The sequence below is a fragment of the Protopterus annectens genome, chromosome 5.part0 (genome assembly GCF_019279795.1).
Source record: "Protopterus annectens isolate FY-2018-M chromosome 5.part0, PAN1.0, whole genome shotgun sequence".
Classification (NCBI taxonomy): domain Eukaryota; kingdom Metazoa; phylum Chordata; order Ceratodontiformes; family Protopteridae; genus Protopterus; species Protopterus annectens.
The window spans coordinates 550,837,865-550,855,502 of NC_056735.1; the positions used below are offsets into that span (position 1 = coordinate 550,837,865).

Here is a 17,638-nt window from a genome sequence, read left to right on the forward strand (position 1 = left end):
CTGATTCTACAGACTCCTTTCCTTACTGTTAAATTACTTTACTAACGAATATGTTTGGAATGTCATCACAACTTTATAGGGCTCAGATGATGTAATGGTACATTGCTTTGACTCTAGTTTCCAGGGCTGGGTTCAAGACTTGGCAGGGCTTATTATTTTGTTGCAAGGCAGTTCTGCTGGTGAGAAAGGGATAAGGGCGATCATTAAAAGAGATCCATAGTTTGGGCCCCTTCACCCCCATTTAGATGGTGTGCAGGGTCCTGGGTTCAAGTTTTGCAAGGGCTGATTATTTTGTTGCTTGTCCAAACAAGGGCTTTTGGATACAGAGTGGTTAAGGCACTTTTAAGCAGTTGTAAGCTGGTTTACGCGGGTTTGTGTGGCAATAAGCAATACTAACTTCTGGTTAACTATGCTTACAGACAGCCTTAAAAGTGCTTAATCTGTGTAGGTATTGCTTAGCACCATGCAAACAGACTTAGTCCTGCTTACTACTGCTTACTCCCACTTACCCCCGCAGTAATTTCTTTAAATGAAAAGAAAAAAATGGGTGATAGGAATATGGTGAAAAAGGGGGCACGAAGAGGGTAAAATGATATGAAATATAGCTAGAGATGTGCAGGATGGGTGTAGGGAAGGTCCATAGCTGTCCACTTCTTCTAGAGCAACAGCTGTGCATATATACTGAATTTGGAGGTAAATTTGGACACTCAAACCCCTGAGAGAGAGAGGTGAGGACAACAATAATGTGTTGTGATGCCAATTAGACAAGATTACATGTGTCCAGTGGATGTGTGTGAAATGGACAGCTATATATGGGGCAACATTTTTTGGGAGTAACAGATTGCTCTTTTTTTTTAAAGTGAGAGTGGGATGTTGGGGAAGTATCGTAGGTATATTTGGGGAGGTAGGTTTTGTAGGAAGACAGAAAAGTCAGACAAAACAGCATACAGAGGTGGTATATGACACATGTGGGGGGTAAACACCTTGGACGTGGAAGGGTGTTTGGTAATTGGAAGCTCACAAACCCCCAAATGGATACAGTGAGATTGAGGTCCCCACACATGGACAGTCACTACTGCACCATCATGGCACCAAAGGTGGCTGTGCTGGGGGCTGAGCAGGATGGGCAGGCTGACCCTCTAATTGCACCATGCGGCGCTCAAGCTGGCATAGCAGATCTCGCAATTCCTTGCAGAGCTCACTACACACTAGACCCCATACCTGGCTTCAGGTGACAGGATCCTGTCCTTACCCGTGCGCAGGGAGGGGACGAGTCTCATTCCCTGAGGCGGTACCACCCGAAGGTGGTGCAGGACTAGTGGATGAGGAGGTCCTAGGGTGGGTTCCAGACATGCTGGGGCTTGGTGCCATGGCCAGATGAGGCGAGAGAGGTGGATCCACTGGGATCAGCCTTCCCTGATGTGGTATGGTGTTGCAGTTTTAAAACATTTGTTGTTTAGAAATGGTAAACACAATCCAGGATTAGTTATAACAGCATGCATGAGTATTCCCATTAACCCAAAACAACAGATTTTGAACATGTGCATAGCAAACAGAACACATTCATAAATGGAAGCACAGTGGGCATTACACCGGCATGCAGGTTACATTGACAGCAGCAGGCCACCAGTGATAGTATTTGAATAGGGAACATTAATTGGAATACATTTCAACATTTGTAGAACAACAGGACACATGTCCCAACAGTACGTTTGGTGGAAAACATACCCATTCAAGTTGGTTTTTAAAATTAGGGATATTCTGAATGGTTTTGGGTCTAAAGATGATAAGTTTAGAATTATAGTTTAATGTTAGATAATGTACTGAGAATGTTATGGCACAGTGATCACAGAAGGGGGCTGCATGAATGGTGAGTTTAGATATCATTGTAGGATTACTAGTTATTACAAGATCTAGTAATGTGTGCCTATTGGAGTGAAGGTTTGGTCCAGTGGATTTAAAGTCGATCTGTGTAACCCTTAAACTGGCCAAGAGTTTTGACATATAATTGACTTTTGGTCCTAAGTAATTATGGTTGAAGTCTACAAGAATGATTAAGGTACTGTTTTGGGGGGCTTTGGCATATGTTTGCTGGATGAGGGTATTGTATTTTTCTAGTGATACTGGTGGAGGTAGGTATGTACTGGTGATAGGGGGGTTGGTTGTTTGTAAGAAATTTTAAAAGGATCCAGTTATGATCTGATTCTGACTTGCTTTTAGCTTCTGCAATGATAATGGGGTTAAGATTGTTTTTAAAGAGAATTAATGTTCCTCTTACAGTTTTTTTGCCTTGTCTCTGTAATTTTGTAGATTGAATAGTTTGGTATGAGGTGGTGAAGATAAAGGATGTCAAGTTTCAGCCCCATTTCTGTAATAGCTATAATGTCAAGCTTATATTGTATTGTATTAAAAAGACATTGATTTGGTCATTTTTTAATGATGCTGTGGGTGTTGAGATTAGTGCTTGGCATATGTGTAATAATCTTTCACAATTTGTATTGCTGACATTAGTAACGTCAACATTTGGGTATGTCATTCAGTTTAACTGGACCCATACATATATACATATTTATAGGTATGTACTGTATATGAATGTTTGTGTGTTGGAGGAAATAGCACAATGTGATATGTCTCATTTGAGCACATGAATTATCTTAATTTCTTTAAACAGACTCTACAAAATGGCTTTGAAGTAAAATATTCCATATTTGCCCTATCTGTTTTTCATTTACTGGCCAGGCATTGATTCAGACATTATTCAGAAAAATGATTTATTGATCTCTGTTCACCAAATGAGGATTTTTTTTTATATTTATATTTGTCCCTTTCTGTCTGCCATTAGTCTTTGCATATTGTTGTGAATCTTTGGATAGAATTGTATTGCATGTGACTGCTTCTTCATTTTTCCGGATTTCCTCACACAACTGCAAAATGTTGCTTGCAGAGACAAAAAAGTGCAACATTCCAGTGACTGCATGAATATTTTTAGATAAAATACCATAATGCAGTGGAATCTAGTTTTAGTTGATCCTTTTAGTCAAATGTAATGGCAAAAGGGTATTATGTTGTTATGTTACACGGTATCCCTCCATCACTGGGCCTGCACAGGACCTTGCTGATTTCATTTAAATCACATGATTGTCTTTTCAATTTTGCAACTTCAGCTGTAGAAACTGATGTGTAGTGCAATCTTCTGCTAAACCCTGGATACTCAGGTCACACAAGTCAATTTTCATTGATTATTATCTTTATATTTTTCCACCATCACTTATGTAAGTTTACCCACGCAGTGAGCCAGACATGTGATGCCTGGTTATCAAGAATTACTAGGACCCTGTCCACAGGACCACTGTCTCTTTTGATTTATTTCACACTGTGATTCTGACTGAGTTCCTTTTCAATCATTTGGCAATTGTGTGTTAATGAAATAATGATTTATATAAACTAAATGTCTGCATACTGCTACAGCTGTTGTCCTTGTAGATATGGCCACCCAGAAAACACCCTTACGATATACTCAGTCAGTGCTGAAATTACTGTCTGAGTGGTATCATTGTGGAAATAACTGAAACAAAAAACTGTTCCAGTTGTATCATCATAAAAATAATGGAAGCAAAAAATATACAAAGTGTGACGGGTAGACAAGAAATACAGAGTGACAACAAAGTCATCTGTCAGAACTGATGGAGAATAATTGCCATACCACAGACTATAATGACAAAATTCTGCTCCTCTTTTATGTTCATAATTTATTTCACTATGCAGATATATTTAAATTGAATGTATGAAGTTGCATTGAATGTTCTGTGGTGTAAATACATAACTGGATGTTGGCAATATGAATTTTTGTACAAGTTAGTCGTATATTGTTACTTCTCTAAAGTAAATGAACTGCAATGTCTAAGTATAAGAATGACGCTCTGGATCTCATGGATTCGCATGTGTTAATAGCACTGATTTATGCTTCGGCAGACATGATGGCAGACAAGTCAGCCTGATACACACAGCTTTTCCTTCATTTGATACTTTTTATATTTACATTTTGTAGGCCTGAATCCGTAATATGGAAAAAGGATGGAGCAGAAATTCCAGATCATGAAAGAATGTCTGTTAAAGATGGAGTGCTGACAATTAGTTTGCTGAACAAGACAGACAATGGAACATATCGCTGTGAAGCCACCAATTCTATTGGTCAAAATGGTACAGATTATGTCTTGCATGTGTATGGTAAGTAAATGATAACCAAAGATATTTTTTTAGCTTGCAAATCATTAAACAAAATCCAGATTCCGGAAATATGATTACCAACATATTAGCACATATATATTAGATTTATATACCTTTGATGTTATTTCTGTCTGTGTGGCATTCTGACTACCACCACTGCTCTACCCTCTGGGCATATGGTTTGATTATCCTCTGGACCAGAGTCATTCCTACCAGAATGTAAAACAAGACTGGAGACCACACTACCCACATTGGCCAAAAGGGAAGATAGTTGACTAGTTGTCATGGCATCATTATCTTAGGTGCAATGGAATTTTTTTCTCTTGTGTTACAAATGTTTTCCCACAGTAACAATGCTAATGTAGTGGACTGTAATTCAGATCCAAAGAAGAATGCATGCCTATTCTAATCATGCACTAAATCCTCTCCTACAATGCAAAGTGCAAACTCTACTTATCTGAACTTGGAGCACATCCTAGTATTGCATTCCCAGTGTGTCTATCTTGCATTTGGTAGATGTCACCAGCATAGAGGACAGAGTTGCCTCTTTACTTCTAGTATTGCTAAGTCAAAGCACACCACTCAGTTTCACAAACAGTAGCTCTTAGTATGCATGGGCTAGTATATGAACCTCTGCTGGCTGGGACATAGTCATGTATATTACACTTTGCCATAGATCTGATATTACATATCTTTTAATTTATTGGCATTCTTTTTATCTGAATCCCTTATAGGTGAAACTTGGCTAACTGTGTGGGTTTCTACCCTTTTAGTCTTTCCTTACAGAGATGGTGATTTACATTAGATACACCAACTGTGGTAAAAGTGGAATAACAATCATCAGAAGGAAACTCAAGCCCAAGTTTCAGAGAATCCATTATGCTATTGAACACTTTCCCCATTACAATGCATGAAATAAGGTTTACATCTATGACAGAATTTATACCCTCAGTTTTTCACTTAAGTATTTTATACACCAAAATGTCCTACGACCTTTACTGAAAAAAAGAGTAGGGGATGTTTCCTGGTGCCCTGGCCAAATGTCTATAGCCAGCATGAATACCACCTTGGGTGTATCCTGAAAAGGCAACAGTGGACTGTTGAGACTAACCCAGTAAGCATTGACTGACTGACTGACTAACTAACTAGCTAGCCAGCTAACTAACTACATCAATTACAAATATGTAAAGGCTCAAAACGGAAAACAAAAGTATATTATCTGAATTTCAAACCAGAAAAAGAAACAAAAAACTAAGAGCTCATTACACATTCATAATGAAATTGCAAAATATAGAATACCGACAGTTTTTATAAGTAAACTTGTTTTATATTTCATTAACTTGTGTACTGAATGAATGTAAAGGATGATGATTTAAAAGCTTGTTGGAAGTGTCATGACACGAGAAACTGTAATGTTGCTGCCAATGCATGTATCACGTTACTAAGTAGGTGAGTTAAAAAAATGATGTCACCCCAACAAATTGCAGTTTAGAGTCAATTGATCCAAAGTGAAGGTAAACATAGGTTTTAATGTTCTTCTACTATGGGGTAACATGAGAAATAATTTCACAGTAGTTCAGTAAGCGCATAAACTGAAGGTCAGAAAAACTGGATAAATTAATGGCTAGAGGATTATCACTCTTTTCCTTAGGTATTATACAATTCTGAGCAATAATCTTGTTTCAAAATGTAGGTTTGATCATGTGACTTACAAAGAATCAACAAAGCAAACTACCGTAGAAGACTATGTTTCTGTTGCAGCAGACATTGTATATACATAATTAAAACAGCTGATAATCAATGACTAAAATAAGTTAAAAAGAAAATATTTATTGGATATAGCTGTTTTTTTTCCTGCAGCTGAGATTTTGACACTACTGATAGGCAATGTGAATGCAGTCTTACTTCACAGCTCAGCACATTCCATGAAAATAAATAAGTTGAAGTGTACACAGCTGTGCTGATGCCTAAAATGTGATGCAAACGTATTCATGTCTTTTTGCATCTGAATGCCACTTTCAAGTTATTCAAACTGAAATTAACTGGTGTTAGTCATGTTAACATAAGCTCTCCAAGAGAAAAATATTGAGCAATTCTTGGCAAGAAGCATCTTCACTGATGTACTATATTTATTCAAAATATGCAAATAAGTGTTCTCTGATACAGTCTTCAATACAACCGATCTTTTCCTGCTGCTGTAATATTTTCTAACAAGAACAACATATTGGTTTAGGAAGTCATTATTATCTCAGGAAAAATAACTCCAACATTGCAGATGCTAGTAACCTAAAGCTAGCAGATCGGTCCTCTGGGTTAGTGGCATGGCCTGCTGAAATGCTTAACTGTAGTTCTGGGGTCACCAATTGCATATTACATTACTTGAGTTAAGCAAATTAATAGAAAATCACTCTGAAGTCATCTTTTGAAAGAAACAATTTTTTTTTGCTTATTTTATCTGGCTGCATAATGAAATTAAAGAAAAAGTAAATCAATTACTTACAAAACCCTAGTTATAATTATATTGGAAGCTTGCATAAAGCCATTTCTGCCTTGACTGTTAAAGAGCAAGTTACAATAATGTAAAGATATATTTCCATAAGTAAGAATTTAAGTTTCATTCTTAGGGCATTAATGGTTAGAAGATATGGTTTATGAGAACCAGATTTATGTTATCTTCAATCCCTTTCTATGATGCAGATGTAACTTACTTTATATACTATTCTTTACATTCAAGTTAACCATTTAAGTCACTATAGAAGGACATAGATTACTTTAGTGATACAGATGGAAAATAAGCAGGAGGCCAGTTACTGAGTCCATTTGCTGTGAGCATACATGTGAGGTCTGGGCATACATGTGAAGTGGTCATTTTTCTCACAAGAAACTGCACTGATTTTTTTTTTTTTTTTTTTTTTTTTTTTTAGCAGAGTCTACATCCCAAAAACTTGAAGTGTAAACTTCACAAGTTATGCGGTTAAAACCAAGTCTAATTATTTGTCCACCAAAAATGGCAAATGTACATGGCATGTGCAGTCAACTCAAGAGTCTGCTTTATATCTGCCTGTTCAGCCCAGGTCTACAGTCACCTGCTTTTTTTAACTGCATCACAATTTCATCTATACACTCATCATCTTGATATGCAACTTTAAACTACCAATTTAAGAGTAAACAGTATTTTGCCATCTATATAAGAAGGAGATATTTTAAAACTATGGAATGGTAAGTGATGCATTGAACAGCGTAGTGATGATATCTGGGTTTGTTCAACATTAGACCACTGTTGCAGCAACCTAAAGATATGACCAAATGGCCAGCTTATCAAATGTTTAGGGCACCTTCCATGCACACTAACTGCCAAGAGTTTGGTAGAGTTCATTATAAAAAGCAGTTACAAATTAAAAAAGCTTTGGAGTTTCTTGCCACCACAGTGTGCCCCTTCTGCAGGCTTCATTGACTTATGGACAGCTTGCAGTTCTTCAGTGCTAGGCAGATAAGTTCCTTGTTGGGGAAAATCTTCCAGTAATTAATTTTTTGAAGAAATATTTGCGTTTTTTTTTTTCTAAAAGTATTATATGTTTTATGTTAGGAAGCTGAATTAATTGGAACTTTTTTCTGATCAAATCTGTTGTTGAACATGAATACACATATTATATTAGATTTTTCTGTGATGGGCAGAATTTGTTATTTTTCTGGACTTTTGCTTTATTTTCTAACCTCAAAATCTTCAGTTTTGGCTGCCATACTTTTACTGGAGTCCTTCAGGTACAAGTTTGTCCCAAGTGCTTGCTTCACAGCTGGAGCTATGCAGTAGTTGCTTGTCTCCTCGGCTCTTCCTTCCACTATCTCAAAGAATAAGAAAGTTTACAGAGACTTTTTGTGTCAGACCAGCTTCTTCTGTGTTTCAGTTGCTGATGGATGATTCTGCTGTGGTTCGTCTTGGTTCTTTTGACTGTTCATCATTTTCCACTTGTCCCTCTGGTGTTTCACCTATAGCTGCTAAGTGCAAGGGTATAAACACATCCTCTATGACTTTATGGTTGTCCTCCCTTGGCAAGGGAGGAGCATACTTGCTAGTCTCAGGAGACAGATTAAATATACCTATACAGCATAACTTGGAAAGCAGTGTCATTCTAAGGAGAGTGTGCCTGCCCTGGATAAGGCTTTATCCAGGGAATCGTTCAGAAAAAGAAAACAAAAAAATGTTATATACTGCTTACCTTATATCTATTTCTATGAAACGGGCTTTTTGGGATATGACAGATAATTAATTTCTGCTTTTAAAGTGCTTGTTTCTTCTTCATAAAAGGCAATGTAAGGAGTTCCGTCTCTTTCTAACTCTGACATTCAGTCAGAACAAGGATTGTTGGGAGAATGATGTGCTTCAGTCTTTTCTTTTTCATAGCCTCAAGATTCTGATTCTGATTAATGAGGAAGGGTTGCTTCAGATTTCTCTCCAGAAGATCTCTCTTTCTTTTTCCTGAAATCTTATCAAAATTAAAGAAGTTTTTTAAAGAAATTGGAATATGGTTCCTATTTTCCAGCAAATATATTATTTGCTACAATTGGATATTCCACAACCTGTCAGCTGCCCGTACTGTTTTATATTTTTTTGATAACGATTTCCTGACAGCTTGTAATTTACCTGACAGTCAATCATCTGCCCCACAGAAGTCTCCTTTGTTATGTAAGATACGTCAGACTCACAAATACTTGTTTTCAAACCCTAAATCAGATTGTGCAGTTATTTTCCTATCCCAAGCTGCTTCAGCTAGATATTTTGCTAATGCTAATTGCATTTCCTTTGATAAAGTTGGGAAAGCTCTTGACAAATTTGAGAATATTTATCCGTCAGTTTAACTTTCTGTATTTTTAACTGCCTGTCTGATATGCTAAAGGTTTTACTTCTATCTTTTGAGAACATGAAAAGTTAATCAACATCCTCCCCTCATCTGAAGAGAACATTTTTTCAAATGAGTCTTTTTTATGTACATTTCATGAAGTTAAACACTCTATAAAGTATTCTTTGGATAATGCAAATATTATCTCTAGAACTGCTACTTCTACATCAGCTGTGAGAAGATTTGCTTGGTTACATTCTCAAAATCTGCCTGAAGATGTTAAGGCAGAGATATGCAACTCTGCCCTGTACAAGGCAGATCTGCTTGGCTGTTCTGCAGTTGATGTCCTTAAGAGATTTGATGAGAGGTAAAATCTGATTCAAAGGGTGACCCAGATATTCCATCCTTCCTTTTTTAGGGCAAATAAAAGCATTCCTTCCAACCAGGGACATCGGGAGACATACGCACTGTACTGATTTCAGTACAACCTTTTTAGAAGGGGGGTAGCTTTTTGAAAAAAAAAAAGGTGTTGGCTCCTTTAAGGAACATACCAGCCAGTTGGAAGTGAGCTCATATCATGTCCTAGCTGGCTGCGAGCGGGAAACAATCTGAGTTGGAACTTGGAAGGCAAGCAATGGATTCGTAATCTGAGTTGGAAGGCAAGCAGTGTGTGTGTGTAATGGATTCACAATCTGAGTTGGAAGGCAAGCAGTGTGTGTGCAATCTGAGTTGGAAGGCAAGCAGTGTGTGTACAATCTGAGTTGGAAGGCAAGCAGTGTGTGTGCAATCTGAGTTGGAAGGCAAGCAGTGTGTGTGCAATCTGAGTTGGAAGGCAAGCAGTGTGTGTGTGTGTGTGTGTGTGTGTGTGTGTGTGTAAATGCCCCCACATAATACTCCTGCTGGCTATAGGTGTTCAGGCTCAAACCCTGTACCTTTGCTTCAGAGTAAAAACAGCCTAAAGTCCCTAACCACCACCATTTCTGAACTTTGTTCAGATTTGCTTTTCTAATGGTTGTGAGCTATGGTGAGAACTGAAGTTGTATTTCTGCCATTATTGTTTTTGATGTTTGTCCAGTTTTTTTGTGCTAAGGTGTGAAGTGAGAACTGAATTTGTATTCCCTCATTATTGGCTTTGTTTGTCCAGGTTTTTGTGCTAAGAGGTTGAGAGCTATCTAAATGATAGCCATTAAGTTTGTCTTCCTATTTTTCAAACTGCTGATTTAGCATAGTGGTATGTTGCACTGACTATAGTGCATATGGTTCTGGGTTCAAGACATGCATGGTGATAACACAGCATTTTATTCTAGCAACTTTTCAAAATTATACAAGCAATGTTTAAAATGTGTCCCTGTTTTTTGGGCTTTTGTCCCCCCCCCCAATAAATGTTGGCTTTTTCCAGATTTCTTGTGCTGCAAAGTTCAGAGATACAGCTGAGTGTCAACATTTTACAAGGAGCTGAGAGCTGCAGGGGAACTTAAGTTTAGTGCTGCTTATGCTGAGTCTGCTTGTACTGTTAATAGCACAACATGTAGTATACTTGCTTTTGATGCAGAAGGCTGTGGGTTCTTCTCCCACAGTAGGTAGATGCATTGCTGATACTGTACTGTGTTGTAAAGGGGGGTGGATGCTGTAGTCTGTTTTGGTGAAGATATCTAGTAGTAACTATGAACCTGTTATCAGTTTGCCATCCATTCCCTATTGCAATATTACTAGCGTATCATTGTTTTTAATGCAACATAGGCAATTTATTCCTCAAGGGCAACAGGCACATTATTTGTAGATGAAACCATGAAATATAAAGTTGTTTGCTAGCAGCAGCCTCTTCATTAGTTACAGATTTCTCTAATGTGGAATTATGTAGATGGCTTTTACTAGTTCAGAGATTATGCATATTTACTGATACTGGTGGACTGTAGAAGTTTGAGCAGACTTTTATGATGGAAGGTGTATCAAAGAGCACATGTATGTTTCATGTGCAAGGGGCCTATGATTTGAAAACAGCCCAAAGTTAATCTTTTTCTGCCACTGGCAAAATGTATTTTCTTTGAATGTGGGTTTCAATGCTGTTTCAATGAATATGAGTTTCAAGGGCAGAGAAGTTTTAATGCTAAGTCTAGTTTCATTGTGAGACTGCATTGCTTTGTTTAGCAGATATTTATTGGTGTTCGTGCTGTAAAATGCAAAATAAAACTTTTTCTGGCAAATCATTTAGGAATGAAGTCACTAAATAATGACCGACGTTAAGTTTCAGACGTCATAATTTTCAGAAAAATGCATGCTAAAGCAAGACCTAATATTCTAGCAACTGTCTTAAGTTTATACAAGGTCAATTTTTAGTACTGTTTGTATGTTCCCCCAATATATTTGGCCTTGTCCAGATTTCCTGCTTTAAGAGGTTGAGAAATTGCGTTATAAAATTAGGAATATCCAAACCTCTCAACTGTCCCAAATTTTGGCTCAAAATGTTGCTCTCCCCCTAATAATCTCTCCGCAAAATAACAATTTTGGAAGAAAACGTGGAGGGTTTACTTTACTTTTATAAATAACTGTAATGATCAGAGTTATACATTACTTTTATTTCAGAAATGCATGTAGATTCTCTAATTTTGTCAGCTGCTCTAAGTTAACTGTGCTCATATTAAAATGGTGTCCCTTCTTTGACAGGTTCCCAGGTGTATTGCCTGGCAATTTTATATTTTTGCATCACATTTTTGGTCCATTTTTCATAAAATTGCAGTTTTCTGGCAAATTAGTGGCAAATTGTTAAAGACTGAAGTTAGAAAATAATGGCAAACATTTGAGTTTCAGATTTCATACCTTTCAGAAAATTCGTACTAATGCAAGACCAACTACTATTCTATTATCTTTCTAAGTTTATAAGAGCAATATTTAAAAAAATGTCCTTATTTTTGGGCCTTTGCCTCAGTTTTATTTATGAGTTTGTTGCTCTAAGAGGTTAAGAGGTGTTTGTGTGTGTGTGTGTGTGTGTGTGTGTGTGTGTGTGTGTGTGTGTGTGTGTGTGTGTGTGTGTAGTAGGTAGGTAGCATACCTCTCAACTGTCCAAATTTTGCAGAATGTCCAGATTTTTGCCCCATATTTTTTGTCTGTTCCTCATAAATTTTGTGATTTTTCTAGAAAATCATTTAAAGGCTGAAGTTGCTAAATAATGACACATTTGAGTTTCAGACTTCATGTCCTTTAGAAAAATTCAGACTAGCACAAATCCTGTTCTAGCAACTTTCTCATACTAGCACAAATCCTGTTATTCTAGCAACTTTCTAAGTTCACGAGAGCATTATTTAATATCTGCCCCTGTTTATTTTAGGCTTTGTCCATATTTCTTGCACTAAGAGGTAGGTAGGGGTGTGTGTGTGAATGAAACATCCTAGTTAGGGGTAGCAGGTGGTTAGTAATTTACTCAAGCTCAAAACCTGTACCTTAGTTACAGAAAACAAATGCATAAATTCTCTACCCCAACTACCATGCTGCATTTTTCAAAGAACTGACATTTCAGGTTAATTTTCAGTTCAAGGAACCGAGTTTGAGTGAATTTATATTATATTACTGAAGAGGCATTACAGTGAATGCCTCTTCATTGACACTAAAAGAGCGAACCGTGAATTACGAGAATGGCCGTAGCTTGGCTGGGGAGGGGGGTAGCAGTTTGAGAGCTCTGAGTACAAATTTGAAAATCTTAGCTACACCCCTGCTTCCAACTCATCTCTCTTTTTTCAAAAAGCAAACTAAGCAGCAAGGCACAAACAAGATTTTAGGAAGCAAAGGTACAGAGGCTCCAAAAAGAAAGAAAAAGCCTGTCAGCAATGGGGATAAACCAAAAAAATGTCAGAATAACTATTCGCCTTTTGAGGGGCCCCCTCCCACTCTAGTAAACTCTGCCTCTCCCTGTGTCTACATTTTCCTTTGTGGCATGAGATTGTAACATGCAAATTAAGTTCTGAAATTCAAACAACAGACCCAGTCTTGGTGATGGAAGACTCTTCTTTCTTTCCCAGGGATGTCTAATTGCACAGTAAATAATACATCCATTTTCCTTCAGTTCTGGAACATATGTTATCTCAGTGATTCACAGAACCTATGCCTACCTGCCAGATGGGTAATAGCCTTTGTTCAAGAATTTTCCTGGTGGAAAAGAAATAGGGGACTTGGAGTTCTGTGCAACACGTCTCCTTTCCAAATATTTTTGCTAAGGTCCCAACATTCAAGATGTTATCCTTTCAGTCCCTTTGAACTATTGTTCCTTTACTAGCCATCAGGGTGACGCTAGACTTAAAGACTCCTGCCATAACATTACCATTAGAAAGCTTTCAGATGTGCCTTAATATTTTCTGTCTTATACTTTGGACTATCTACTATTCTCAGGGTATTTACAAAGCATCAGGCTCCTGTAATTACTTATTGCCAGCTTCATGTCATTTACATTTTTCCATATTTAGGCAATTGTCTTATATTTACAGACTCTTTTTCCAGTTGTCTAGACCTCTTTGCAAATGTTCAGAATCTTCTCCTCTGTAAGGTGTTTCAGGTAAACTTACAGAATTCTTCTCTCATCCATTCTTGCAGAATAGTTTTCCTGGGATGTGTGCTATATTCTGTCCTCGAAAGAGCTTTCCCTCCTCTAGACAACATAGAGATGCACTAAAAGTTATTCTTGAAATTTTCCAGTCAAACTCTGTTATCTGCCAAGGAGTTTTTCAGTATTGTGGGATACATGGCTTCTGTAATTCCTACGTTTTCCTTGGCCAGACTTCACATGGAAAAATTCAATGGTACCTCAGATCAGTCTGACTTCAGCATCTCTATCTTCTATTAGACAATGGGCAAACTGTACATCAATACCCTGATTGGAGAACGAACATTCTCCAGCAGTGTATTAATGTACAATTAATGCCTAGTGTAAAATGAGTCTGCCGCTTCATGGCAGCTTATCAAGCCACTGTGGAGCTCAGACTGAGGAAACGGAATGGCCGCCATTATTTTACACTTGTTAAGCACTGTTTTTGCTGTTTAACAAGTGTAAAATATACAAAAGAAGACAACAACAAAAAAAGGTATTTGTGTGTCTTTGTGTGAGTGTAAGCGTACATGTCAGTGAAAGGGAGAGTGAGCGAGCCATTTTATTACACTCGCTAAGCAGCATTTATGCTGTTTAGCCAGTGTAAAATAAAAAAGGAAAAAATAAATAAATAAAATACTGCATGTATGCGTGAAAGTGTATGCGTGTATGTGAGTAAGAGAGAGAGAGCGATCAATCAAGCGAAACAGAACAATCTGTTTATGTTTATGTCTGCACGTGTGCATGAATGCGATCATGAAAGCAGATGGACTGTATGTGTGTTTCTGTGTATGTGTATGTGTGTGTGTGTGTGTGTGTGTGTGTGTGTGTGTGTGTGTGTGTGTGTGTGTGTGTGAGTGTGTGTGTGTGTGTGTGTGTGTGTGTGTGTGTGTGTGTGTGTGTGTGTGTGTGTGTGTGTGAGTGTGTGTGTGCGTGTATATGTTTGTGCGTGTGTGTGCATGTGTCTGTGTGTGTGGGAGTGTGTGTGTGTGTGTGTGTGTGTGTGTGTGTGTGTGTGTGTGTGAAAGAGAGAGCTGGAGAGAGTGAGAGAGAAAGCGGGAGTGATGTGTGAGCGAATGCATGTATGTAAGCAGAGGAGACTGCCTGTGAGAGAGACTGAGAGAGAGTGAGACTGAATGTGTGTATTAAAGCAGCTGAAGACTGTGAGAGACTGAGAAAGAGGGTGAGACAGATCTTGTGTGAGTGAATGTGTGTATGAAAGCAGAGGCAACTGTGCGTGTATATATATATGTGTGAGAAAGCAGAATATACTGTGTATCTTTGTATGGGAGAGAGAATAGGCTGTATGGAAAATTGTTGTGTTTCACTTGCTTATTTTTTTAAGCACTATATTATGTTTTATATACATTTGATGTAAAATGCTTCCTCCAACAACATTAACATATACTACAGCAAGTTTGAAACAGTAGGTGGAGGACCTATTTTGCATTAAAAATATATTAAAAAAATATAGAACTTAAAAAAATAAATAAGTAAAACACGACAATTTTACAGAAAGTCCATTGTCTAAGTGCAATAATGCCCTCCCAGCGTGTGTGGTAATGTGGAATTAACACCCTTCCAGGGGTGTAGGCATTAATTACACATTAACACACACCCTGGAGGCCATTATTGCTTGCTTGTTTCTGATAAGTGTTCTACGGTTTGTAAGACTGGAGGTTCTATAGTAGGTAGAACAAAAAGAAAAGCCAGCACCAAGGGACTCTATAATGAAAACATGTGTTTAATCCATCTTCCAAATACACATACACAGACCGGTTCCAGCATAAAGCCTTGTTCAGTGATGAATATTCAGTACCCAAAACTGCTTTATACAGCATCAAAATCACCAATTATGACATTACTTCCCTAATTTTTTCATTGCGTTATTTAAGTGCAGAATCAGACGTTATAAGAAGTATATATATCATGTATATAACAAATATAGACATATATATATATAATTAAATAAACTAAATGTTATTCTGAATTGTTTATAAATAAACATCTTCATAACTTATCATTTAGCCATGGATGAAATAACGATCCTAATTTGATAATCCATTTCCTTTCCTTGCTAGTTAGTATGGAATGCCAACCTTGTTTAGATAGTCCATTACCCTTAACCTGATCAATAATAACAAACATAAAACTAGCTGTTTGGTGGGACTGACAATGTCTGTATAGTGCATTAGTTAGCTTCGTGTGTTGTTTTCACTAAGATGTTCTGAAATACGACACCTCAGCTGTCTCAAAGTTTGCCCCACATAGAAAGAAGAGCATTGACACATAGCCAAATACACTAACCAGTCAGAACTGCAGTTGCCAAAAAAGTGAATATGAAATAATTGACCAGTATTTTTACTACTAAAAACTGTGGTTTTGAACATATATCTACAAAAGCTGCAATATCCACAGGGATGAGAACCCACAAGCTTGTCCCCCATAAAGGTAAGTTGGTTAGTATGTAGATAGCTCTGAAGGGTCCTTTTATAATGGGCAAAATAAGAAGTTAAAGTTTTGCCTCTCCTGAAAGAAATTAGGCATCTAGCCAGCAGATAGGGACTCAATTCTTCATTAGCTTTAAGAATATTCCAACATTTATTAACTGTATTTTGTAACAAATTAATATTATTGCCAAAGGTAGTAACTAGCCTCATGGTCTGTGATTCACCCCCTTTGTTCTTATTCTTGTACTTAAGTAAATTCAATCTATTACAATTAGTAGCCCATTCAGTGGCTCGATGTACATCCGGTGCCCTATAACCCGTCCTTAGGAATCTACCTGTAAGATCCTGCTTGGCTTCCAAAAAATCAATGTCTCTAGAACATATTCTTCTAATTCTTAAAAACTGGGATTTTGGAATATTAATGATTGTATGCCTGGGGTGAAGACTAGTTGCATATAGTAAATTGTTATACTGTGGGTATTTTCTATAGACTGAACTGCTCAATGTGTCATCTGGTTGTCGCAAAATCTTGACATCCAAAGAATTAATCTCCTTAATCTCATAAGTAACAATAAATTCAATCCCCCACTTGTTTCCACTGATGTATTCAAGAAACTCAAAAAGATAGTCAACACCCCCACACCATACAAGCCAACAATCATCCAAAAAATGCCTCCATATGTCTATTTCAGAAAGGAAAATATTATGCATTTCATCATAAATAATCTGATCTTCAATATACACTATAAAGAGGTCCGCATATATGGGGGCAAATGAAGCCCCCATAGCTGTTCCCTGTTGTTGCCAATAACATTCTCCCTTGACATAAAAGACATTTTTTGTTAAAATATGTTCTGTCAAACAAGTAATAAGGGTATTAAAACCCAGCGGGTACAAATTGGCTTTGTTCAGCCAATAATTCAAAGCTTGTAATCCTGACCAGTGAGGAATACTGGTGTAAAGGGATTTAACATCCAGCGTGTACATGAGCCAGTGGGGTTCCAATTGAGAGTCGGAAATAATTTGTAAGAACTCTGTAGTATCCTTTATCCTCACCATAACATATGGTAATAAAGGATGTAAATATTGAGTTATAAATGCGGAGAGGGGTTCAGTTAAGGACCCTCTCCCTGAAACAATAGGCCTACCCGGAGGCTGACTCAAATTTTTGTGTATTTTAGGCAAAAGATAAAAGTACCGTTGGGCCAGATCCTTGACTATGAGCTGTTCCTTAACCTGTACACTGATAAAACCCTCCTCCACTGCTAGTTCTAAAAATGAATCAATTTCCTTTTTAAATTTTGGTGTGGGGTCAGTTGGCATCTTCCTATAGTGTTGAGGGTTGGACAATTGTCCATTTCCCTCATTCCAGTAATAACTGGCATCCATAATTACCACAGCCCCACCTTTATCTGCCGGAAGGATAATTATATCAGTGTTGGCATATAAATCCTTAAGAGCCTGTTGTTCCCCTTTGAAATATTATGTCTAAACCTTTGAGATAAATTATAATTAAAGTGTAGATCCTTCAAAACTGCCTCCTGAAAAAT

General features: G+C 37.5%; 1 protein-coding gene across 1 annotated transcript in view; it reads left to right on the forward strand.

Moving 5' to 3' along the window:
• Positions 1-17,638, forward strand: part of CADM2 (cell adhesion molecule 2) — a gene marked incomplete at its 5' end in the record, with an annotated part of 1,428,667 nt that overhangs the window by 1,181,493 nt on the left and 229,536 nt on the right. The window contains one exon of the mRNA XM_044071843.1: positions 4,049-4,227. Within this exon, the coding sequence (XP_043927778.1) occupies positions 4,049-4,227 (179 nt within the window). The remainder of the gene's footprint in view (positions 1-4,048; positions 4,228-17,638) is intronic.